Here is a 26,789-nt window from a genome sequence, read left to right on the forward strand (position 1 = left end):
TCCTAGGCCTGTTAGAAATCTCTTTACAAACGCCAGATGCTGTAGTAGAATGTCCTTGTTCTCTACTTGAATGAGGCAGTCATCCAAGTAAGGATACATTTGTATTCCTCTGTCTACAAAATGCAATTACTGGTGCCAGGCACTTTGTGAAGACCCTGGGCGCAGTAGATAAGCCAAAGGGCAGTGCAGAGAATTGGTAGTGCTTTGAGCCAGCTTTGAATCTGAGGCATCTTCTGCATGTTTGCCTGATTGGGACATGCAGGTATGCCTCTTTTACATCTAAATTCACCAGCCAAGCCGTCTTGCCCAGCATGGGCAGAAGTTGCTGTAGAATCAACATTTTGAATTTTGGTATATCCAGAAATGTGTTTAGAATAGACAGGTCTGGTACTGGTCTCCAGGTCTTGTCTTTTCTTGGTAACAGAAACAGTCTTGAATAAAATCCTTGTCCCTGCTCTTGTTCTGGTACTTGTTGAATGGCCCTGATGTCCATGAGGGATAAGGCTTGCTTTTGTGCCTCTGCCCATTGATGTTTTGGCAGGTCTGGCCAACCGTTTGTCCTTGGCCGAGTATGGAAGTAAAACTTGTAGCCTTGTGACACTGTCAAAGACCCATTTGTCCTGGGTTATGTGCCAGCTTTGAGAAAAAAGTGCTAGTTTTCCCCCTAAAGGTGCTGCCAGGAGATAAGTGCTTGGTGCAGGCAGGGGGAAGTCACTGGGACTGTTTCTTGTATGGTTGTGATTTGTCTTCTCCACTTTTGGAGGTAGAAGCACCCCATTGTTTAGACCTGTACGAGCCTTGGGGCTGGGATCTGCCTCTTGGGCGTCTGTTTCTGCTCCCTTTGTGGTCTGTCTGACACTGGAAAGGACCAATTCTTTGTAGGCCAGTGTCTGCTAAATCTTGGAGGCTGAACCTGTACGAAATCCTTAACCTTTTGCATAGATTTAACTTTGTCCGCCATTTTCTTTAACACCTCTTCTGCTTTAGCACCAAACAAAGTATCATGCTGTAATGGGGCATCTAATAATTTTGCTTTGACATGATCAGGCAGAGTTTGTTCCTTTAACCAAGCACGTCTCCTGATAACAGAGCCTGTCACAGCGGCTCTGCAGGAGGCCTCCAAAGAATCAAAACCACATTGCAAAGTATGCTTTCCAATTTGTTCAGCTGCATGCAATAAATCCTGCATTTCTTTGTTTTCTGCACATTCAGAATTAGTCAACATTTTCTGTTTAAGCAGTGACATAATATATTGCTGATATTTGAGCATATGAAACTGACAATTTAAAGCCCTTATAGCCAAGGTTGCAGAAGTGTAAATCTTTTTTCCCCATCTGTCCAATGCCCTAGAATCCCTGTCAGAGGGGGTAGGGGGACCCTGAGAGATGTTTCTGGGTCAGCAGCAGGGTTTTTGAAAAGGAATTTATGAGAGTCAGGGACCATGTAGCACCTGTCTGGCTTAACAGGAGCTGGAGGTAAGGAGTCAGGGGTCAGACTGGACTCTGAAAATACATCAACAATGTCTAACACAGGTGGAATAGCTAGGGGCTTGTGTTGTGGTAGTAAAAGGAAGTCTGAGCCTTTTAAACTCTGAAAAATCTTGGCTCTCCCAGTGGAAATGCACCCTCATGGTATGCAAGGTTTCCCCAAAAGAATAATCCTCAGGAGGAGAGGCTGAAGGGCTACATTCTTCAGCATCAGAAACCTCATAGGAAGGAAGAGTATTCCTGATCAGAAGAGGAATCAGATGAAATGGAAACCTGACCTGAAGATTCATATTCTGTCTCTTGCCTAGGCCTTTTATCAGGAGGGGGATGGGAACCCCTGATCAAAGTAATTAAGTCTTCGGCCATTTTGAGCATCTGTTTTTTAGGCATGGAGGCCTGTCCATGAGGCTGTTGTACTTGTTTCTTTGTCAAGGGCGCTTTAATCTTTGCCTTTGAAGCGGAACTGGTTTTAATGTATAATTGAGTTGATCTGAAAACACCCTCAGAAGCTGATGACTGCTCAGCGGCTCCGGGCCCATCTGAGGGAATAGTCTCCAAAGGTCCAATACTTTGACCTTCCAGCGGCCTAGGCGACTCCACGTGGGAGTCGGTAGTGGCCTGCGGTTCTAAACTAGCGGGCATCAGGGGCTGCGAAGGCGCCTCACCGAGAACCGGCGACTGGCTTAGAAGAAGCCTCGTCGGTGTTGGACCTCAGATGCCCGTCCTCTCTTTCTTTGCATTTCTTGTGAATTCCGGTAGTCGGATCAGACAACATGGTATAATTAAATCTTCTGCCAAAATAGTGTAATGCAAAATCGTACAGACGCTTAAATACCGTGTTGGTTAAATCTAGCACAAAACCAACAACTAGCAAAGTCGTGGTCAGGGCCTAGGCAAGGAATACAGTAAGAATGAAGGTCCTTATGAGGTATTTGCTTCCCACAAGAAATACAATTATTAACTTTTTCTGACATCGGTCTGGAGCAAGAAAAAAATGTTTCCCCAACGGAGTACTTAGCTTTTAATGAAGACTTCGGATCTGAAATTCTAACACGAAAATCTCAGGAGTCAGCCGACCGTCACTTGTGAACTGCTTAGGCTTCGGGCACCACTCTACAAGAAAGACTGAATAAAATGGCATCGGCTGCATCTTTTATACCCCTGGCGCACTGACGTCAGGGAAGTGGCAACAGCAATGGACACCGGACCTAGACTTTGGAATTCAGGCCGACTGAGGGTAGCCTGCCAGCAGGATAACCCATGTGTAATGACTGCAACAGTGAAACACGAAGAATATCCCTGTCAGCATGGAAGATGAAGGGCTCCACAGCCATGAGTGCTTGTAGCTCGGAGACTCGTCTGGCTGAAATGATGGCCAGAAGAAAAGCGGTCTTCCTGGAGAGAAATTTTAGCTCTGCTGAAGATGCTGGTTCAAAGGGTGGCAGGGGGAGCATTTCCAACGCAAAGTTAAGGTCCCAAGCTGGGGTGGGTGCTGCTCTGGGTGGCCTCAAGTTGCTAGCCCCTCTTAGGAATTGTTTGATCAGAGGGTGTGAGAAAAGAGGGTGTGAGAAAAGGGGCTGCTCAGTGTGGAAATGAGCAGAGATAGCAGAGGTATGAAATTTAAGAGAGGAAAAGGAGAGACCACTGTTTAGCATGTCTGCTAGGTAATCCAGCATGAGAGGTAGGGAGGGCTGTGCTGTATCGGGTCCCTTGGCCTGAATCCAGGGGCAGAACCTTTTCCATTTGTCAGCATAAGACTTTCTAGTGCTAGGGCGTCTGGCCTCACGTAAAACATCTAGAACCAGTTTACTGAGGTTGGAAGATGGATCAGTGGTCAGAGAATAAGCCAGACTGCCAAATTGGGGGTCTGTAATTGGGGATGTATGAATTCTCTTTCCCTCTGGGGCAAGAGGGTTGGAGACCCGAGTGAGACGCCATGGTGGCAGTGGGTACCAGTGCTGACGAGGCCAGTCTGGAGCAATAAGAATTGTCCTTGGTTTTTCCTCCCTTATTTTGAGTAGTACCCTGGTGATGACAGGTAGTGGAGGCAATGCATAGACCGAAAGTCTGACCCATGGGAAGGATAGGGCATCCACTTTCCAAGTCATGCAGTGATTTTCCCTGGTGCAGAACTTGCTGAGCTGATGGTTGGGTGTGGAAGGCAAAGAGGTCGACCTTCGGGGTGCCCCATTTATGAGTTATTAGGGTGAAGGCTCTTTTGACTAGCTACCACTTGTGTGAGTCCAGAAGATTTCTGCTTAAGTGGTCTGCCAGAGAGTTTAGAGAACCTGGCAGGAATTGTGCCAACAGGTGGAGCGGCATGGCAGAGGCTGTGTGCCAAAGGGTCATGATCAGCCTGCATACAGGGTAGGAGCGAGTCCCTCCCCGCTTGTTGATATACCACATTACAGTGGTGTCTGTTTTGATCAGAAGAGCCCCTGGGGAGAGTAGGGACCTGAAAGCTGTCAATGAGTGCTGGACAGCTAACATCTCTTTCTGGTTGATGTGCAGACGGATTTACTGTGGGCTCCATTGGCCCTGTATGCACCTGCCATCCAGGTGAGCACCCCAGGCATAGTCTGACGCATCTGTGGTGAGGGTCTGGGTGGTGGGGGGTGGTGAGAAAGGTAGTAATCTTGTTGTGGGAGCATGCTGCTGGCCACCAAAGAAAATCTTTCCTTAGGCAAGGTATCACTGGTATACAAGTTTCCAAGTTTTGACAGTGTTTACACCAAAGGTTTTTTAGGTACCATTGAAGTTTCCTCATATGCAATCTGGCATATGGAATGAGTAGAATGCAAGATGCCATGAACCTCAGAGCTTGCAGGATTTTCCTTGCAGATAACTGGGGTCTGGTGGCTAGTTGAGAGAAGTAGGCTGTTAGGTAAGTTTGCTTTACTGGTACAAGGAATGTCATCTGGGATGCTGTGTCCAGGCTTGCTCCCAGGAATATAATCCTTTGGGTAGGTACTAGTTTGGATTTCTTTTCGTTGATGGTGTACCCTAGGGAGGTCAGTAGGGACTTTACAAAGGCCAGGTGCTTGAGCAGCTTTTCCTGTCTGCCTGAATTAGAGAGTCATCTAAGTATGGGTAAATTTGGATATTCATTTGTCTGCAAAAGGCAATGGCAGGAGCCAGACATTTCCGAAAACTCTGGGAGCAGTAGATGAGCCAAAGGGAAGCACAGAGAACTGAAAGTGCAAGAACCCTGCCCTGAAACATATATATTTCCTGCACGATTCCCTGATAGGGATGTGGAGGTAGGCCCCTTTTAGGTCTAGGGTGGCTAGCCAAGCATCCTTGGAAGAGCATGGGTAGCAGTCGCTGGAGGTTAGCATTTTGAATTTTGGTACCACTAGGAAGGTGTTTACAACTGACAGATCGAGTATGGGGCACCAGGTGTCCTCATTTCTGGGTACCAGAAATAGTCTGGAGTAGAAACCTTGGCCTATCTGTTCTGTGGAACGTGCTCTATTGCCCTTACAGATCAGGGAAAGGACTTGCTTCTTCATCTCTGCCCACTGGTTGGAGGTAAATCTGGGAACCCTTTTGGGGTTGGAAGTGTGTGGAAAGAAAAACTGTATCCCTGGGAAACTATGTTGAGGACCCAGTGGTCGTTGGTAATGGTGGCCCAGGTGCTTGCGTGAAAGGAGAGTTTTCCCCCTAGGTGTAAGTGTAGGTGGACAGAGGGAGGGGGTGGGGGAGGAGAGTCATTGTGAGTTCTTACCATGGAGGGGTTGGCTTGGAACTCCCCGGTTTTGAAGTGGAGGAATTCCACTGTTTTGACCTCTGCATTCCCTGTGGCTGCTGTCTGAGGTGAACTGACCTGGCGGGAGCAGGAAATGGACCAGTGAGTGGAGGGGCAATGCCTGCTGAACCTTGGTGGCTGGACCTGTAGGAAATCCTTAGTTGTCTGCATAGATTTAGCTTAAGTTGTCTTTGTGCAAGGGTGCAGCCAATAATTTAGATTTAACATGGTCTGGCAAGGGCTGTTCTTTAAGCCATGCATGTCTTCTCAGTACAGAACCAGTGACTGCTGCCTGCAAGAAACTTCTAGGGTGTCAAAAAGTACAGTTGTGTACAATTACCATAAATGTAGATGTTAGAGTGTATTCACTGTTGCAGTCATTACATTTGGGTAATCTGCTGGCAGGTTGCCCTCAGTCGGCCTGAATTCCAAAGCCTTGGGTCCTGCGTCAGGTGCTGTCTTCTCTTCCATGACGTCAGGTCGTCAGGGGTATAAAACATGCAGCAGACACCATTTTCTTTAGGTTTTCTTGACCCCAATGTCAGGTACCCCCAAAAAGGTAGCAATATTATATAAATATGTATATATATTCATGCATCAATATAAACTTTACCTTCATCTACAAGCAAATACACCACATAGGTTGAGGAAGATAGAGAAGGAAAGATGAACTTTAGAATGACGGGGATGGCGGGAGGGTAACCTGGACTGCAACAGTGAATACACTCTACCATCTACATTTATGGTAAGTGTACACAACTGTACTATGTTCTTCGTGTTTCACTGTTGCAGTCATTACATTTAGGTAGAATCCCAAAGCTATGGTTGGGAGGCTGGAGCTAAACAGCAATAGGTGCGGCTATAAGGCCCTGCAGAACTGCAGTGGCAAATGGTAATGCTTTGTAAAGCTGTGAACAGAACTAAGTAGCAGCCTCTAGAATGTCTTTGGTTGGTGGTACTCTGAGAAAGGCTGCTGAAGTAGCTGCAGCTCTGGTGGAATGAGACCTAATGCCCTTGGGCACTGGTTTACCATGGTGTAAGTAGCAGAAACGGAAGCAGTGGCTTATCCACTTTGAAATTGCCCGCTTTGAAATAGCCTTTCCTTCTGATCCTGCAGCATATGACACTAGTAAACGCTCAGTTTTTCTTAGAGTTTTAGTCCTGCTCAAGTAGAATCTTAGCGGTCTGTGTACGTCCAAGGAATGCAGGATTCTCTCCCCTTTGTTCTGCGGATTTGGATAAAAAGTTGGCAGATGAATAGTTTGGTTAAGAGCCACACTGGAAACCACTTTAGGCATAAAAATAGGATTTGTCCTCAAAGACACCCTGTCTGGGTAAAATATGATAAAAGGCTCTACAGCCATGAGGGCCTGTAGCTCTGAAACTCTTCGTGCTGAAGTAATTGCTAGTAGCAGACCTGTCTTCTATGATAAGAACTTTATATCAGTGGTAGCAGCTGGTTCAAATGGAGGTAGGGGAGGCAGGGTGAGCTTTTCCAACACAATTGAGGTCCCATACAGGTAATTGTGATCTTCTAGGAGGCCTTAAAATTTTGGCTCCTCTAAGATACTGCTTTAGTAAAGGATGAGAAAAGATTGGGGGCTCTGTATTGTAATGAGTCGAAATGGCAGAGGCATGGATTTTGATTGATAAGAAAGATAGGTCTTTGTCGAGCATCTCGGTTAAGTATTGTAAATCTAAGGAATATGTGGTTCTGCTGTACCAGTTCCTTGTGCTGGACTCCAAGCACAGAATCTCTTCCATTTGTCAGCATAAGATTTTCTAGTACTATGCCTTCTGGCTTCCAAAATGACATCCATCACAGCTTTACTGAGAGGTGTTTGTATGATTACATGATTAGCCATGCTGCCAGGTTCAGAGTCTGTAGTGGACTGTGCAGGATCTGATTGTTTGGCTGGGACAGTAGTTGTGGTCTTTGAGGCAAGGTCCAAGCTGGGTATTGAGACAAGTTCCTTAGGATTGGGTACCAGTATTGGAGGGGCCAGTCCGGGGCAATTAAAATCATCTTTGGCTTCTCGTCTTTTAGGAGGACCTTTGGTAGAAGAGGCAGAGGAGGAAAGGCGTAAACTGATAGTTTTTTCCAAATGAAGGATAGGGCGTCCACTTTCCATGCTTGTCTGTGATAAGTCCTTGTGCAGAATCTTTTCAACTGATAATTCTGAGGAGAGGCAAACAGATCTATGTCTGGGCTCCCCCGTTTCTCTGTCATCATGCCGAAGACTTGTGGATTTAGTTTCCACTCCTGAGGATCCATAAGGTTTCTTCTTAGTCTGCCAGAGTGTTTTGTTTTCCTGGCAGGAATTGAGCTTGAAGATGTATTTGGTAGGTCAAAGCTGTGTCCCACAGTGCCATGGCTAATCTGCAAATGGGGTATGAGTGTGTGCCCCCTTGCTTGTTTATATACCACATGACTGTGGTGCTGTCTTTATCAGTAGTTGTCCTGGATGAAGCAAGTCCTTGAAGGCTGTTAGGACATTTTGAACAGCTAGCATCTCTTTTTGGTGGATATGTAGATGCATTTGTTTCGGTGCCCATATGCCCTGAATGCATCTTCCTGCCATGTGGGCCCCCCAGGCATAATCTGATGTGTCTGTTAAGGTTTGGCTGGCAGGGGGTAGAGTGAAGGGCCATCCCATGTTTTGGTGACAGGCCTTTGCCCACCACAGAAACTCCTGTTGCAGACAGTGAATGAGAGGAATCATTGTTTCCAGACGGTGTGATTGTTGACTCTTTTTAGGTACCATTGAAATTTCCTCATAGGCAGTCTTGCATATGGAATTCGTAGGATGCAGGATGCCATGAAGCCCAGAGCCTGCAGAATTGGTCTTGCAGAAGACTGGGTTTTTGTTGCCATCAGTTTGAAGTAAGTAGTCAGTTGCCTTTGTTTGTCTGGCATGAGGTAAGCCATCTGGGGCAGTTGTATTCAAGCTTGCACCCAGGAATGTTATCTTTTGAGAGGGTACTAGTTGTGATTTATTTTCGTTTATTGTGTACCCTAGACATGTTAGAAGCCTTTTCACAAACGCCAGGTGTCGAAGAAGTGTCCTTGTTCTCTGCTTGGATGAGACAGTCGTCCATCTAAGGATATATTTGTATACTTCTGTCTGCAAAATGCAATTACTGGTGCCAGGCACTTTGTAAAGACACTGGGCGCAATAGATAAGCCAAAGGGCAATGCAGAGAATTGGTAATGCATTAAGCCAGCATAGAATCTGAGGTATCTTCTGCACCCCTGTCTTACTGGGACATGCAGGTATGCCTCTTTTAGGTCTAAAGTCACCAGCCAAGCATTCTTGCCCAGCATGGAATTTTGGAATGTCCAGGTATGTGTTCAAAATCGATAAATCCAGTATTGGCCGCCAGGCCTGGTCCTTTCTGGGTACCAAGAACAGTCGAGTAAAAACCTTGTCCTTTCTCCTGTTTTGGTACTGTCTTAATGGCCCCCATATCCATGAGGGACGCAACTTGTTTCTGTGCCTCTGCCTATTGATTTTTTGGCAGATCTGGCCAATCATTTGCCATTGGCAGAGTGTGGAAATGGAAACTGTATCCCTGTGATACGATGTTTAGCACCCACTTGTCCTGGGTTAACTGCTAACTTTGAACAAAAAGTGCTAATTTTCCCCCTATGGGTGCTGCCAAATAAGTGCTTAGTGTAGGGCAGGGGAAGTCATTGGGATTGCTTTCTGTAGGTTTGCGCTTTATCTCCTCCAGATTTGGAAGTGGATGCGCCCCATTACTTTGACCTGTAGGAGTCTTGTGCCTGGTATCTGGATCCCTTAGGGCATCTGGATTTGCCCCTTTGAGCTCTGTCTGACACAGGAAAGGACCAATTTTTTGTAGGCCAGTGTCTACTGAATCTTGGTGGCTGCACTTGTAAGAAGTCTAACAGTTTGCATAGACTTAGCTTTGTCTTCCATTTTCTTTAAAACCTCTTCTGCCTTAATGCCAAACAGAGAATCATGCTGTAAAGGTGCATCTAGCAATTTAAACATGATCAGGCAAATTTTGTTCCTTTAACCAGGCATGCCTCCTAATCACAGATCCAGTAACTGCAGCCCTGCAGGAGGCCTCTAAAGAATCAAAACCACATTGCAAAGTATGCTTTCCAACTTGTTCAGCTGCATGCAATAATTCCTGCAATTCTTCATTTTCTGCACATTCTGAAATCATCATCATTTTCTGTTTCAGCAATCCCACAACATGTTGTTGGTACTTAAGCATATGAAACAGAGTTTTAAGGCCCTGATTGCAAAGGTTGCATACATATAAACCTTTTTACCCCATCTGTCCAGTGCCCGTCAGAGGGAGTAGGATTTTTAGCTGTTGAGGCCTTAACTCCCTTTGGACCCTGTAAAATAGTTTCAGGATCAGCAGCAGGGTTTCTAAATAATTTATGAGAGTCAGGGAACCTGTAACATCTGTCAGGCTTACTGAGAGCCGGAGGTAAGGAGTCAGGGGTCAAGCTGGACTCCGAAAACATGTCACCCACAATGTCTAAAACAGGGGGAATGGCTAAAAGCTTGTGCTGAGGGAGAAGGAAATCCCGGAGCCTCTTTTTTGATTCTGAGAAGTCTTGACTCTCCCAGTGAAAATGCTCCCTCAAAGCATGTAAGGTGTCCCCAAATGAATAATCCTCAGGTGGGGATGCAGATGGAATGAACTCCTCAGCATCAGAATCCTCATAGGGAGATATAGATAATTCATGATCAAAACAGAAATCAGAAGAAATTGAAACCTGATCCGAAGATTCATAATCAGTGTCTTGCCTAGGCCTCTTATCTGGAGGGGGATGGGTACCCTTGATCAAGGTAATAAGGTCTTCAGCCATTTTGATAATCTGCTTTTTAGGCATAGAGGCCTGTGCACGTGGCTTATGCATTGGTTTTTTAGTTTTAGAAGTTGCTTTTGTCTTTGGTTTTGCAGCTGTTGTCGGTTTGATATACAAATGTTGAGGTCTGAAAACACCCTCAGATGCCATTGCCTGCTCAGCGGCTCCGGACCCATCTGAGGGAGATGCATCCTTCGGTCCAATACCTTGAGTATCTTGTGGCATGCCGGACTCCACATGGGTGTCGGTAGAGGCCTGAGACTCTAAGGTAGCGGGTATCGGGCTGTGAAAGCACCTCACTGAGTTACGGTGAACCGGCGACTGGCTTAGGAGAAGCTTCGTCGTTGGTTTTGGATCTCTACTGCCTTTTTCTGTCCTTTTCTTTGCGTTTTTTTATGTACTCCAGTAGTCTGATTGCGGACGTCATTTCTGAGTAGTTAAACCAGTTTCCAAAATACTTTGATGCAAAAATATACCGACGCTTAATACTGCGTTGGTTAAATTTAGCACAAAACTGACAGCCAGGCACATTGTGATCAGGGCCTAGGCAAGGAATACAATATAAATGGAAATCCTTATGAGGTATTTGCTTCCCACAAGTAATGCAATTAACTTTTTCTGACACTGGTAAAAAGCAAGAAAAAAAAAGTGTCCCCAATGGGGTACTTAGCTTTAGTGAAGACTTCAGTTTTGAAACTCAAACTCGAATATTTCAGTAGTCGGCCGACCGGCACTTGCAAAATGCTTCTGCTTTGGGCACCGCGCGGCAAGAAAGACTGGAAAAAATGGCGTCTGCTGCATGTTTTATACCCCTGATGACCTGACGGATGGAAGAGAAGACGGCAACCGACGCAGGACCCAAGACTTTGGAATTCAGGCCGACTGAGGGCAACCTGCCAGCAGATTACCCAAATGTAATAACTGCAACAGTGAAACACGAAGAACATCCACAGTGTAAGGTATGCAGTCACTTGACTTGCAGAATGCATTAACTCTTGCAACTCTTTAGATTCTGCGCAAGCAGGAAAGGAACACACCTTTTGTTTGAGGAGTTCCATGGTATGTTGCTGAAATTGTAGCATACAGAACTGGCAATTTAGTGCTCTGATAGCAAGAGTAGCAGAGGTGTATACTTTTTTACCCCTTCTGTCTAATGCTCGGGAATCCCTATCTGAGGGGGTGGGATTCTTGGCAGAGGTTGCTTTAATTCCTTTGGGTCCTTGAGAAATTACCTCAGGTTCAGCAGTAGGGCTTTTGAAATTAAATGTGTGAGTCAGGGACTCTAACACCCGTCAGGTTTACTGGGTGCAGGAGGAGGATGTCAGGAGTCACAGGATTCCAGAAAAACATCATCCAGCACGGGGGGAATGGCCAGGGGTCTGTGCTGAGGAAGATCCAAGAATTTTCTGAGCTGCTTTTTAGACTGAGGGTAGTCCTAACATTCCCATTGGAAATGCTCCCTTAAGGTATGAAGGGTTTCCCCAAAGGAATATTCCTCTGGTGGAGAGGCTGAAGGAATGGATACCTCTGTATCAGAATCCTCAAAAGCAGAGAGGGGTTGCATGTCTTCATATTCAGATGCATCATAGTCATCAGACTCCTATTCAGATAAAACTACTGGGGACAGATCTCTTTTCCTTTTGGAAGGGGTAGCTTGCCTTCCCCTGATCAGCATGATAAGGTCTTCTGCCATTTTAAGCATTTGAGACTCAGGCAAGGAAGCAGCTGCCTGAGAGTGGGTCAGTTTCTTGGGTGTGGTTCATAGCCTGGGCCTTAGAAACTCTGTAGTTTTTGAAAGAACGGTAGACATGAAGTTGTCTGGTTGAGACGAGAATCGGTAGTGCGACTCCGGACCCATCCAAGGGTGAGAGAACCGCAGGATCCTTACTCGAAGAAGAGTTTTGCGGCATATCGGACTCTGAAAGGTCCTTGGTAGCGGCCTGTGAATCCACAGAAGCGGGTATTAGGGGCTGCGAAAGCACCTCACTGAGGACCAGAGAACTGACTACTAGCTTAATGGAAGCATCGTCTGTAGGTTTGGACCTGTGCGGTCTGTCTCTGTCTTTATCCTTACGTTTTTCCAGATCATCTGCCATCGGATGGCTTACCAAAGCCATATCGGAATTAGAGGACTGTAAGCGAAATATCTTGTTACAATAAGGGCCTGACAACATATAGTTCTGGCGTTAAAGCACAAAAGCGATAAGGGACGTCGTGGTCTGGGCCTAAGCAAGTGATGCAGTAAGAATGAAAGTCTTGGTGTGGTATTTGCTTTCCACAGGCGAGACAATTAACTTTTTCTGACATCGGTTAGAGCAAGAAAAAAGGATTCTGCAACAGGGTACGTAGCTTTTAGAAGATTTCAGCTTCAATTCTGAAGATGAAACTCAGGTAGCTGCCGACCGGCACTCACGCGAACTGCTTTGTGCTCCTCGGCAAGAAAGACTTGATGTAATGGCATCGGCTGCCTTACTTTATACTACCGACGACCCGACGTCAGTCCTAAGCGACAGCAACCGACGCAGAAATACTAAGCCTCTGGTATTTGCCTGGCCGAGGGCTACCCTGGCAGGGATAACCCAAATGTGATAAATGAAACAGTGAAACGCTAAGAACATCTCTGTTTTCTCTTAGTCTAATCTTCCTAATTCCTAGCTATTTCTAAGTGTTTTTCTGTGTTGATGCTAGAACTTTTCTACGGTATTAATTTAAGTATTTCTTTGTGATCTCTAAACTCTTGACCAGCACTGTGTAGTAAGTAGTATTGTCTTGTGTTTTAAACCTTTCAACTGTGGCTGTTTTGTGTAGAGATAATTTAAGTTCTAAGAGTACATTGCATGTATATAGTGATGCTGTACCAAGTCACTCCAAATAAGTCTAGACTGTTGCGTCATACTTACCATTTGGATAACTGCACAGTAATAATTGGACACCCTTTTAAGGGGCCTTTGAGTAGCTGATAAATATTAGTGGGTGGTGGCAGCTGGTACCACCTTTTAGACTGGGCAGAAAAGGGGCACAGCTGGAGAACCTGTGCCAGGCTTCCCCAGGAGCATCTGTGGTTGTATAAACTCTCATCTCAAAGTGTGTGTGTGTATCAGCTACTTGAGCAGGGACACGAAGCACTAGTTGGACAGAGAGGCTGCGATCTGGACCCTATAGCTGTGCCAGTGGGGAGTCTTATTGGGGACCTGGGGAGAAACCAGCCCCAAACTGACTGTGATCCATGTGTGCTCTTAAGGGAAATTGTACCTTACTATACAAGATCTGTCCCCTGTTTGAGAGGCAGCTATTTGGCCTTTTTCACGTCTAAGGAGGACATGAAGCTGCATATTTTAGTTGTCATTTAGAGTGTAGAGTGGATTTTGAGACATGGAGTTATTGGGAGACTGTTATTTAGAATTCCTAAAAGTTAGCCTTTTGCTACTGGCTACTCTACTTTGAGAAATAACGTATGAGATTTTCCATCCTCATAATAGGTGTAGGTTAGATTTTTTTTATGCAATTATGAAAAGTCAAATATTCTAGCCAGAAACAAAACACTAATAGGGAGACTCTCTCACCTCCAATAAAATTTAAACTTATGTATGTCTGTAGAAGCTTCTTAGCAAGTCACACCCAGTCAAACACAAGAACTTTGAGTGATCTTCCTCAGACATACAGAGCCCTCAGTTTCTCTTACTACTTTCTCTACTACTTGCCTTATAATTTCTGCTGAACTCCAATCTTCGCACTACAGCATCACCTGGCATGATGGAGCCTACCCTCATTTAAGTGAGCATCATGCATACATACATGGTTTAATATGCTTAGGTATTTAAATTAGCTACACTATCAATGTGGTCATGCACATATTTTTGATAAACCTGGGCTTTGCTTACATTTACATCATACTGCTAGAGTCATCTAATTCAAATTTCTGCACTATACTTCAAATAAACATCTTAACGTTACTCCTCTTTAATCATGCGATCATTAGTTTTGATTAGTCACTCTGATATCTACCCAATATACAGTGTGTATAAAAGTCCTGCAGAATATTCTAGGTTGACTCCTTACAAAACTGTGCTTCAAATATATACTTCATTCCACAGGATTCCAGTCTAAACCTAACATGTATCAATGGAGTAGCACACTACTACCCCTATTTACAACAAAAAAACCCAAAACAAAACAGAAAAAGAACAAATAATTATGTTGAACATTAGAAGGAACCCATGCTACAGAGAAACTGCAGAATACTGGGGGACAGAGGTGTTCCAATAGGGAAAAAGGCCACAATAGTGGAAGAAATGAAGGAGAAACTTGTGACAAGTACTGGCAGCTGAGCTTATGCAGAACTAAGCATCAAGAGAGAATAATGAATACATTAGTCCACACAAACATGGTAAGGGTTCATATACAGAGAACAAAATTCTTAAAAGTGGTAGTGTAGCCACCAGTGTGTAGCTCAGACAGGGGGCCATGTCAGAGCATAACAAAAAGCTTAAAACCATCCATACTGAGGCTCTGGACATAAGTCAGAAAAAGAAGTGGCTATGCCTATGGCACCCCAAGCACCCAAGTTGTGCTCATAACTAGCAAAGGATTGAAAACTACGTCACCTAGAGTCTGCTTCCAAAAAAAAGCCCCCCCCCAAACTAAGATTTCATTCTGGCTGACCTAGTTGGGGGCTGCCAAAGCCATGATGAGCCAAGTCCCAATGCCTCATGTCTGGCTTCATGCCTTGTTTCAAGCTGGGTACGCTGACAATTTCATAGTAAGCGGCTGAAGTTCATGCTTTTCTTAGCAGCAGCTGAGGATCACAGGATTAGGTCTAGTACAGGCTGTATAAAGGGCATCATGCAATGGTCTAAGAAATCTCTGCGGTGACCCATTTCTGTGTACTTGAGTGGCATTTTGTTTTGCTTCGCATATCACACTACTCTACTTGTGAGGACTGCTGTGAAGCAACTTAACCAGCAAATGAAGAATATAACTGGATGCACTGGCAGATAGCACTTGGACCTTCTGCAGAGATGTTGGCAGCCTTGAAAGGCTTACTTCATGCAGCTGCAGGTAATAAAATTTCTGTTGCTGAGCTGAACATACATCAGGAAAAACTATCCTACGGGCTGAACTCATTTCAGAACTCCTGCAGAGAACAATTTATAATAAATTATGCAAGCAACTTTAAAGTGCCTGCTCACCAATATTTCCCAACATACCTAAATCAATGTCAGTAAAGCCTTCAGCACCAATTGCATCTGAAGTGTTTTTGTCAATGTTCTCCAAGCACAGACTGGCTAACTGAGGTTCATCAAAGAGTCGTGCCTGTAATATAACAAATCAAGAAAACATTACTTTAGAAATCATGAAGTATACAGCTAAAGGCAAAACATCTACTCCTCCTCGCCATCATCCGCCTTTGCTCTACACTGGGTCAGGGTGCTGTGTCAACTCCAAGCAAAATTAAATTCCTACCACAAACAATAAGTATTCTACATTACACAAGGACTACAAACCTTAATACCCTGAAGATGAAGAACATATTACTCCAAAAGCAGTGGGTCTTTGATCAGTAGTAGTCGTGTCCGTACCTCAGACGGAACATTCCTTGTAGAGTCTTGTTCCTGATGGCTACACGTTGAAAGGGTCTGTCACTACAGTGTAAACTTTTATTTATTTATATCTATATTAAGGAACACCAAATCGTAACAATTCCACAAAAAAACTTTTTATACATACCACATTTTAACCATTCTGCAAGCTTCTTACCTGAAGCTGTTGGCACATGCTCCACAGTCTGGATATGGGAGGTTGAGAAAGTGCAGTTGTGTACACTTACCATAAATATAGATGTTAGAGTGTATTCACTATTGCAGTCATTACATTTGGGTTACCTGCTTTACAGTAGCCCTCAGTCGGCCTGATTAACAAAGTCTTGGGTCCTGCGTCGGTTGCTGTCCCTTCTTCCATGATGTCAGGGGTATAAAACATGCAGCAGACACCATTACATCAGTTTTTCTTGCATCAGATCAGATGTCAGGTGCCCCCCAAAGGGAAGATATTAAATCTATAAATACAAGGATATACCTCCAACAGAAAAGCAAATACATCAAAAAGCTTTTAGAGCACAGTAAGTATAGAGGTACAGCCAAAGGAAGAAAAGGGGGCTGGAGGGAGGGTAACCAGGACTGCAACAGTGAATACACTCAAACATCTACATTTATGGTAAGTGTACACAACTGTACTGTTCTTCAGGTTTCACTGCTGCACTCACTATATTTGGGTAGATTCCCAAAGTTAAGGTTGGGAGGAGGAATTTAAATAGAATTAGGACCAGTTACAAGACCCTGCAAGACTGCAGTGGCAAAATCAGCCCTGGATTTAGAGAAAATTGGCAAATGGCAAGGCTTGGTGCTCCAGGTAGCAGCTTCTAAGATGTCCCTAGTAGGGACTCCCCTGAGAAAGGCTGTAGAGGTGGATGCAGCCCTGGTTGAATGGGGTCTGATGCCCTGTGGGATAGGTTTACCATGGTGCTTATAGCAGAAATGAATGCAGTGGCCTATCCATTTTGAAATGGTTTTGAAATAGATTTCCCCTCTGTCTCTGCAGCAAATGCCAGCAAATGCCACCAGTAGTTCAGATTTCCTTTGAGGTTTAGTCCTGTCCAAGTAGAATCTAAGCTGTCTGTGCACATCTAAAAAGTGCAGTATCCGTCCCCCTTTGTTCTGTGGGTTAGGAAAAAAAGGTAGACAAATGAATGGACTGACTAAGAGCCACAATGGATACCACCTTGGGCATGAAGAAGGGAGTGGCTCTGAGGGACACCCTGTCCACATGAAAGAAGGTTCCACTGCCATATGGGCCTGTAATTCAGATACCCTTCTTGCAGAAATGATTGCCAAAAGGAAAGCGGTTTTCCAGGAAATAAATTTTAAATCTGCAGTAGCAGCTGGCTCAAAGGGACGAGCAGTGAGTTTCTCCAAGACAAAAAGTTAAGTTCCCAGGCTGGAGTTGGAGCTCTCCTGGGTGGACTTCTGGCCCCTCTGAGTAACTGCTTGAGCAGTGGGTGAGAGAAGAGGGGAGGGCTCTGTTCTAGAATGAGCTGAAATGGCTGAGGCATGAATTTTGATGGAGGGAAAAGACAAGCCCTCATGAAGCATCTCAGTTAAGTATTGTAGAATCTCAGGTAAATTGGGCACTGCTGCGTTCATTCTTTGAGACTGGTTTCAAGCACAGAATATTTTCCATTTTGCAGCATAAGATTTTCTAGTACTAGGCCTCCTTGCCACTAAAATATCAGTCACTGATTTACTGAGGGATGGTAAAGGAGAGATTAGGTAATTAGCTAGGCTGCTAGGTTCAGGGTTTGCAGCTGAGGGTGCAGAATCATTTTCTCCTGCTGAGACAACTGGGAAGGAGTCAGAGGCAGGTGCCATGGAGCAAAGCGTGACACTGCGCAGGAGTGGGTACCAGTGTTGGCGAGGCCAGTCTAGTGCAATTAAAATAGTCCTTGGCTTGGCCTGTTTGACCTTTAGTAGTACCTTGGAGAGCAGAGGCAGGAGGAGGAAAGGCATAACCTGATCGTTTTTTCCAGCTGAAGGATACAGCATCCACTTTCCAAGCTCGTTTGTGGGGAATCCTTGTGCAAAATGTGTCCAAGTTGATGGTTCTGGGGGGAGGCAAACGTGTCTATATCTGGACTCCCCCATCTGCTTGTCAACATGTTGAAAATCCTTGGTTCCAGTTTCCATTCGTGTGGGTCCAAGAGGTTTCTGCTTAGTCCATCTGCCAGTGTATTTCATTTTTTTGGCAAGAATTGAGCTTGTAGATTCACTTGGTAGCTCAAGGCTGTGTTCCACAATGCCATGGCTAGTCTGCAGAGGGGGTAAAGGAATGTGTACCCCCCTGCTTGTTTATGTACCACATGACAGCGGTGTTGTCTACCATTAGTTGTCCTGGAAGAATGTGGTCCTTGAAGGCTGTCAGGGCATTCTGTACAGCTAACATTTCCTTTCGATTTATGTGCAAGTGCATTTGATTTGGGTTCCATTTGCCCTGAATGTACTTCCCTGCCAGGTGAGCCCCTCCCCATGCATAGTGTGATGCATCTGTTAAGATTCGTCTAGCAGGGGGTAATGTGAATGGTAGTCCCCTGTTTTGGTAACAGGCCTCTGCCCACCAAAGGAACTCTAGGTGTCAGCAAGGTTTGATAGGAATCCTTGCTTCCAGATCCTGTGAATGTTGACACCATAAGCATTTGAGATACCATTGTAATTTCCTCATATGCAGCCTTGCATATGGAATTAGAAGAATGCACGAGGCCATGAACCCCAAGGCTTGCAGTATTTGCCCTGCAGATAGCTGGGTTTTTGTGGCCACTTATTTGAAGTAAGTTGTCAAATGTATCCGTTTCTTTGGCGTGAGGCCATCTGGGAAGCTGTATTCAAGCTTGCTCCCAGGAATATAATTTGTTGACAGGGTAGCAAGTGGGATTTCTTTTCGTTTACGGTGAACCCTAGACAAGTCAGTACCCTCTGAACAAAGGACAGATGATTGAAAAGAATGTCCTTGCTTTCTGCCTGAATTAGACAATCGTCCAGGTATAAGTACATTTGAATATTTCTTTGCCTGCGAAATGCAATTTTGTGAATACCCTGGGTGCAGTAGATAAGCCAAAGAGCAGTACAGAGAACTGATAGGTTCATAGGTTTATACTAGGCTATCTGCCCTAAGGCATTTATAAGCCTAGCCCAAATTTTTGTGGCTTACACCACCCCTTATATGAAAAAATACTGTGCCCATTAGTTTGTTGTGCCTCTGTCCAGCAGTGACACAGAGATGATTCCCGGGGTAAACCTACGATCTCCCATCCACAGGTCTAGATTTCTCTTGAACAGAGTCAGCGAGGTGCTCTGCCTCACATGGACCGGGATTTTATTCCACAGCATAGGGAGTCTCTGAGTGATAAATCTATCCCTCCAGCACGTCCTATTTATATCCGTGCTAAGGTTTAAGTCGCTTGCTCTAGTGGTTTTGGTGGATTTGGATTTTTGAGGTGGAGCATGTCCATTAATTCCGGGTTGGACATGGCCTTGTATGTCAGGCACATGTCACCTCTGAGCAGACGGTATGCGACTGAATAGAGCTGGAGTTTCTTCAATCTGGCAGCATATGACAGATTTTGGAGTCCCTTTATCCTTTTGGTGAGGAACTTTTGGGGCCTCTCCAATTGCTGCAGATGTCGGGTGAGATACATCCCGAATGGGGCATTGTACTCGATCATTGGTCTGATAAGTGAAGAGTACAGGGGAACAATGACCTCACTAGATCTGGATGTGAATCCCTTCATGATCAGGTGGGCAATGTAGAAGGTCTTTCTAACCACTTTAGCAACGTGAGTGTCAAAAGAAAGGCCACTGTCAACCTGGGTCCCCAGGTCCCTGATAACCTCTTCTGTGCTTAGTGGATTGCCACCTATATGGTAGCTTGGGGTTACCTTGTTTTTCCCGAAGGGTATGACTATACATGTTTTGGCGTTTAACTTCAGGCCATGGCTCTGGCACCAGCTATCTGTTTCCGTGAGTCCCTTCTGAAGGATATCCGTGTCCGATGCACTTTCCACTATGGCGCCCAGTTTGCAGTCGTCTGCAAACTTTGTCAGTAGTGCATGTAGCCTGCTTTGAAGTGTAGGCATCTTCTGCAAGACTCCCCGATAGGGATGTGCAGGTACGCTTCTTTAAGTCCAGTATTGCCAACCATGCATTCTTGTCTAGCATAGGACGCAGCTGGTGAAGAGTCAGCATTTTGAATTTTGGAATCACCAGAAAGGTGTTTAGAATGGAAAGGTCCAGGACAGGACGCCATGTATTGCCTTTTCTAGGTACCAGGAAAAGTCTCGAATAGAAACCTTGTCCCTTTTCCTCTTCTGGTACCAACTGAATAGCCCCCATGTTTAAGAGAGAAAGTACCTGATTTTGGGCCTCTGCCCACTGATTTGGAGGTAGATCTGGCCACCCGCTTGGTGTTGGTAACGTGTGGAAATGAAATCTGTACCATTGGGACACTATATTTAGAACCCATTTGTCCTGGGTAATGAGTTCCCAGTTTTTGGCTTACAACCAATCTTTCTGCCTAAAGGTGCATTCAGCTGGGAAGTGCTTGGAAGTCTTAAAAGCAAGTCATTAAGACGGTTTTCCATAGGGGTGAGTCTTGCTGCTCCCAGGTTTGGGTGCGGAAACCCCCCATTGCCTAGTCTTGTGTGTCCCTTGGGACTGAAACCTGGGGTTTCTGCTGTGTCTGGGTTTGGCTTGAGAAGACCTGAAAGGGGCTAGAAAGGACCAATTTTTAGAGGGCCAGTGCCTACTAAATCTAGGAGGCTGAACTTGCAAGAAATCTTTAACTGTTTGCATAGATTTAGTTTTATCTTCCATCTTTTTAAGAACTTCCTCAGTCTCGTCGCCAAACAGGCGGCCTTGATTTAAGGGAGCATCCAACAATTTAACTTGAAAACGACCTGGCAAAGATTGCTCCTTAAGCCAAGCATGCCTTCTGACACAGACCCAGTAACAGCAGCCCTGAAAGAGGCCTCCAATGAATCAAATCCACATTGCAAAATATGTTTTCCAACCTGTTCAGCAGAATGCATTAAACCCTGTAACTCTATTTTCAGCACAGTCAGGCATTAACATAATTTCCTGTTTAAGCAATCCAATAAAATGTTATTGCTATTTTAACATATGAAACTGGCAGTTTAAAGCCATAATGGCCAAAGTTGCAGAAGTGTAAACTTTCTTACCCCATCTATCCAACACCCTGGAGTCTCTATCAGAAGAGGTAGCATTTTTAGCAGTAGAAGCCTTAATGCCCTTGGGTCCAATAGGATTTTTAAAAAGGAACTTGTGAGAATCAGGAACCCGGTAATATCAGTCAGGTTTTCTGGGAGCAGGAGGCAAAGAATCAGGGACCAAACTAGATTCTGAAAAGGCATCAACAATGTCTAGTACAGGAGGTATAGCTAAACGCCTATGCTGAGACAGGAGTAAGAAATCCCTAAACCTCTTTTTAGAATCAGAAAAATCCAGGCTTGCCCAGTGGACACGCTCCCTTAGAGTATGTAAGGTTTCACCAAAAGAAAAATCCTCTGGAGGGGAAGCAGAGGAAATAGTCCTTTGCATCAGAATCCTCCTAAGTAGATAAGGGCAAATCCAGATCATCAGAAGAATTAGAAAACTCAGAATCCTGTTCAGAAGATTCATAAACTTCAGTCCTAGGTCTCTTAGAAGGTGGAGGATGGCTTCCCCTGATTAGAGTTATAAGATCTTCAGCCATTATCATTTGTTTTTTAGGCATAGAGGCCGGAGCGTCAGTTTCTTAGGCATGGTTTGAGATTTTGGCCTACATGAAGGAGGCTTCGGATTAATATGCAAGTCCGCAAGCCTGAAAACACCCACAAAAGTTGGTGCCTGCACAGCGGCTCCAGACCCATCCAAGGTAGAGACAGCCGCAGGTTCCACAGTTGAAGCATCTCACGGCATACTACGAATGGGTCTCAGTAGAGGCCTGCGAGTCAGAATTAGCGGGTATCAGGGGCTGTGAAAGCAGCTCACAGAGTACCGGCAAACTGTCAACTGGCTTAGGAAAAGCATGGTCGGCAGCTTTGGACCTCAGCGGCCTGTCTCTGTCTATCTTTGTTTTTTTCGGAATCCTGGTAGTCGGAAGGCCAACAGACATTTCTGGATAATTAAACAGAGAACCGAAATATTTAGAAGCGAAAATATAGTGACGACTGATAGTGCGCTGTTTAAATAAAGCACAAAACCGACAGCAAGGCACTTTGTGGTCAGGGCCTAGGCAAGGAATACAGTACGAATAAAAATCTTTGTGAGGTATTTGCTTTCCACAAGTAATGCAATTATTAACTTTTACTGACATCGGGAAGGAGCATGAAAGAGTTTCCCCAATGGGGTACTTAGCTTTAGTTGAAGACTTCGGTTCTGAAACTCGAAAAAGAAAATTTCAGGAGTCTGCCGACCATCATTTGCTAACTGCTTCTGCTTCGGGCACCGCAGGGCAAGAAAGACTGATGTAATGGCGTCGGCTACATTTTTTATACACCTGATGACCTGAAGGGACAGCAACCGACGCAGGACCTAAGACTTTGTTAATCAGGCCGACTGAGGGCTACAGCAAAGCCGATAACCCAAACGTAATGACTGCAACAGTGAAACACGAAGAACATCTAAGAGGAGGAGGTAAACTCTGAAGTTTGAATATGGGCACAATCACCAACAGGTTCAGTAAAAAATGCAGAGCTGATCATCAAGTAACTTTTCTTTGGCACTAAAAACATCCTTGAATAAAAATCTTTCCCAACCAATTGGTTCTATCCCTCACAGAGACGGCATGTGTACAGAGACAGGAGAAATACAGGAGTATGGTCATGTGGTTGACCAATTACCCTCTGGAAAGAAGGGATTTAATCCCACTACCATCTGTAATCTTAGCACTCGAAGATCATTCATCTGAAACTGTTGTCAGAGAGTGGTGATTCAGACTTTCCGGATGGGAAAAAGCCTGGGGGGTAAAAGTTCCTTAAACAGTCAATTTGACCTGTTAGACCGACATTGGTTAGGGAGTCCTGAATTCTTTTTAGATCCTCCCCATTTCTTAAATGTCTGTTTACTCGCACCTTGGTGAGGTTGTTCATTTTGTTTTCTGCTGAAACTGAATGGTTAAAGAATCCCTTACAAAATTTGGAAAAGGCTGAAAAATCAGATTCCCTGTATTAGCTTAATCCTATACATCACACTTTTTGATAACCTCTGCAACAGTGGAACCGAAAATAAATCTCTACCCAAAGGGTAATTTAAAATTTCATGTTTCATATCTGGGAGGTCTTGAGAATGCAGCCAGGCAAACCTCCTCAAACAATACCAGGGACCATAAGTATCAGTTGTACACAATGTAAACAATGAGTTGTGACCTGTGAAATGGAACAAAATTAAAGCAGATTTTTCCTCACAAGAAGAAACTGCAGACAAAATATTCCTCGCACATTCACAATTAATCACAAACTTAACATGCAAGCCTGAAAATTCAAAATTCTGAAAATTAAAATTGCAGAACTAAACAACATTTTCCGCATACTGAAGTCTTCCCATCCTTACCAAACAGCATTGGATTGGAATTAATCAAATGTTTAGCAGCAGTAGGATTAATTAAAAGTATAGCTGCTGGGTCAGGTTTGGGATAAGTATATAAAAACTTAAAAGATTGAAGAACTATAAATTCTACCTGCCTTTTTAGGGGCAACAGACCATCAGGAAAATTGCAGGCAGTGACAACTGGAGGAATGGGTGCAGATTCTGGAAATTCCTTTTACAACAGCTCACAGTATCTTCTGAGGGACTAAGAAATGTTAGTGTTTTCCTACTGAAAACAGTGGCACATCCTGGAAACAGTCTCAGAAAGATACCCCACCACCCCCAGGTAGAATCAGAAACTGAACTCTCAAGAGTTTGAGTCAAACAAATGAGGAGAAAACCTTGCATCTGTCTTCTTCTTCCTGCCCAGGATCCAGAATCGTGAATCTCTTCAGGAAAAGTAGTCTTTTTACTAGAAACTATCCTATATAACAAGGATCAATGGCATGAAATAAACACTGAGCCAGATACAGTAAACTACTCTTATCTAAGGAAATTTGAGGTGTAGAAGATAAATGTTTGGCTTTCAGTTTCTTTTTGACAAGAAAAATGGGACTAACAGCGTTATTAATGGCAACAGCAGCTTCCCCAAGGATGTGCACCACAAACAGGAAGTCTTATTAGTCCTGGGAGAGTAAACAGGAAAGAGTAGCCTTCCCTTGCCCACTGAGGGAACCCCAACAGCCACAGAGGATGTGGCTACCCTCTGGTCAACAGTGGCTGTAGGTGCTACATCACCGGCATCTGGGGCAAAAGATAAGTGGTGTAAAGGGCAAGGTAGGGTCACAGCAGAGTCATCCACTTGCGGCTGAGGCAAATTGCTAACCTGCTGTTGTAGCAAAGGATGTGTGCATATCTTTCTTTTGTGGCTGGTAGGACCAAATGTGGGACTGGTAGTTTGTTCCACAGTCAAGTCAAAAATGGTGCCTCTTCCCCAAAGAAAACAGCAATACCCAGTAAAAGTTTGCACTTGTCACTTTTTATACACAGACGCACATTAAAACAAGGTCAGCCTGCAAAACTATAAAACAAAATTCTCCATAGAATTTCTTTTTCAAGTTACTTTAAACTGCCAGGAAAAAAAAACATGCTCCCATTTAAAGTACAGTTAAGTCCCGTGAGTCAGTTAAACCACAAATGCCTAGCTTAAAAATACGTACAAAAAATTTTTTTTTGTTAAATGTGGAAGGTTGTCTCAAATGAGCATTTCTACCCAGCAAAGGAATAACACAAGCCAAATGGTCCTTAAAAGCCCCGCGTGCTCTATTCAATTTCAGGAAAGCTCTGAAAGGACTTGGGGCCAAAAATGTCTTTTTAGTCAGCTCAAGTTGACTGACATTTTGGCCATGTGGAAGGTGCCCTAAAGCTTTAGGAGCTGGTTACATCCTTGGCATGACAATTCATATAGCTAGGGCTACTGCAGTAGTGATCAATGTGATTAACATCTTACCAAAAATGTAAAAGTCAAGTGAATTCATTGTTACAGTATTGACACTTGGAATTCCCTGACTGGAGGAGTATGGAGGCTGGCCCGAATACCAGAGTTCTTACTTTCCCCTATGACCCAGAACCCCCCCCCTCCCTCCAAACATCAGTGACAGAGGGTAGTTAGCTAGCACCACCTACAGGACCTTTCCCCAAAACCTCAGACAAAGGTCTCCAAAGTCCATAGCCCAGCCTGTCCAGTGCTGGCCCAATCTGGTACCAGGGAGAAGAAATTTAAACAAGGACTTGAAGGCTAGCACTGTACCTACTTCAACTCAAGGGTACATCTCATAAAAAAGGTAACCGTTACTGCAACATTGAATCTACTTAAACAACATTTATGATAAGTTTCAAACAACTGTACTACATTTTTCACACATCACTACTGCAGTACTAACTCTTGGGATGGCTCCCACAGGTGGTCTCTTCTTGGATGGTTGGCTTGTAACAGACGCATGGGACACCAAACCTTAAAGGATGGCTAATACAAAGTCTGCCCTAGCCATGGCCCTTAATTATAACACTTGGCAAAAGGTGTGGTCTGATGATCAAGTTGCCATAATAGCTTTTATGGAGATCCCCCTTAGGAAAGCTATGGTAGCAGTCATGGCCCTAGTACAGCAAGCCCCAACAGTGATGTTTTCTGTGGTGCAGGTAACTAAAGACAAAACAATAAACAATCCATTTGGAAATAGTCTGCCTGACAGGTTTTCCATCCCCATTTGCAAAGGTGATAAATCAGCTGGTCTGTTTTTTGTTCTAGCCATGTAAATTTTGAGCTGCTTGTGCTAGTCAAGTGACTGAAATATTTCCCCTTGTTTTTTGATGACAGGAAGAACACTGTCAGACGGATTCATTAAAGGAGAGTTCAGTCACTACTTTTGGCATAAAGGTAAGATTAATGCATAAAGTGATCCTGTCCTTGAACAGCCAAGACACGTTCTCTAAATAAGGACCTATGTAGTGTAGAGATCCATCTAACTCAGCTCAACGTCACCAACAAGGCAGTTTTCCACGACAGCATTCTGATGGGGGCTGAAGAAGCTGCTTCAAAGGGGGGCAAGGGTAACATTTTTAGTAAAATGCTTAGTTTCCTGGGTGGGGACAACTGTTCCTGGGTATGTCATACATGGAGGATCCCATTGAGAAACATTTATATGTAGCTGTGAGAAAGCTACAAGTAATAATGGCTGACATGCAGACATGGCTGAAATGGTTTACTATTAAAACCTGGAAACTGCATGGGTCGACCGGTCACATGGTCAACCAGAATTCCTGAATCAAATTCCAGCCAAGTCAAAACTGAAAACAGACACCCGTAGTTCAATGTACTCATCATAGCAGGAGGGGACGTTAATCACCCATGCTATGCATCTTCAAATACTGTGACATTCCATAGTAAACAGTACGTGTATTTTAGTATTTTGCAAGGGGGGACAAGTCCCCCTGCACCTCTCACACACTCTGCAACTTATACATACCAACTCTGAGACCGCACTACAGTAAGGAAATGGGCTAATTCCCTGTTCCTCATGAATCGTGATTTTGGTGCACAATGCCAAACTCAGATACTCTAACTACACTATTCATTCACTGTAGTGTAGTTGATGTACTTTGAGTCAGCATTCAGCCCGCTGGAAAACTTCCTTTCGACCGCATGCCTGTTAACAGCAGTGACTTTGGGAATTCAACTGTAAACCAGCTGAAATATATAGCTTGATAAATGCATAAGACGAGCCTGGTTTGAAAAGAAGCAATATACAGTTAAAGACCAACTCACTAGTGGGACAGCAGAATCTTTACCATGTAGCTGTACATGACTTCTTGGTGCTGTTTGGCCTTCCTCAAGGTGTGCAACATTCTTAGAAAACATGCATCTAGTGGGAATAAGCAGATCAACCCTTTCAATCTCCAAAGCTCTCAGATTGGAATACATGACAGATTCCCTTCCATGGAACACTAGCTCCAACTGCTGGGGAATCTCCAGGGGTCTCCCCTAGAGAGGGGGGAGAAGGCAGGAAAACCAG

At 44.4% G+C, this 26,789-nt stretch overlaps 1 protein-coding gene across 2 annotated transcripts in view; it reads right to left on the minus strand.

The window, feature by feature from the left end:
* The window catches only part of LOC122787331 (BTB/POZ domain-containing protein 2-like), a 555,231-nt gene that overhangs the window by 305,910 nt on the left and 222,532 nt on the right, over window positions 1–26,789 (minus strand). For both annotated transcript variants that reach the window (XM_044053980.1, XM_044053979.1), the window contains one exon: window positions 15,295–15,400. In XM_044053980.1, coding sequence (XP_043909915.1) covers window positions 15,295–15,400 — 106 coding nt within the window. The remainder of the gene's footprint in view (window positions 1–15,294; window positions 15,401–26,789) is intronic.

The sequence above is a fragment of the Protopterus annectens genome, chromosome 13.part0 (genome assembly GCF_019279795.1).
Source record: "Protopterus annectens isolate FY-2018-M chromosome 13.part0, PAN1.0, whole genome shotgun sequence".
Taxonomy (NCBI): Eukaryota; Metazoa; Chordata; order Ceratodontiformes; family Protopteridae; genus Protopterus; species Protopterus annectens.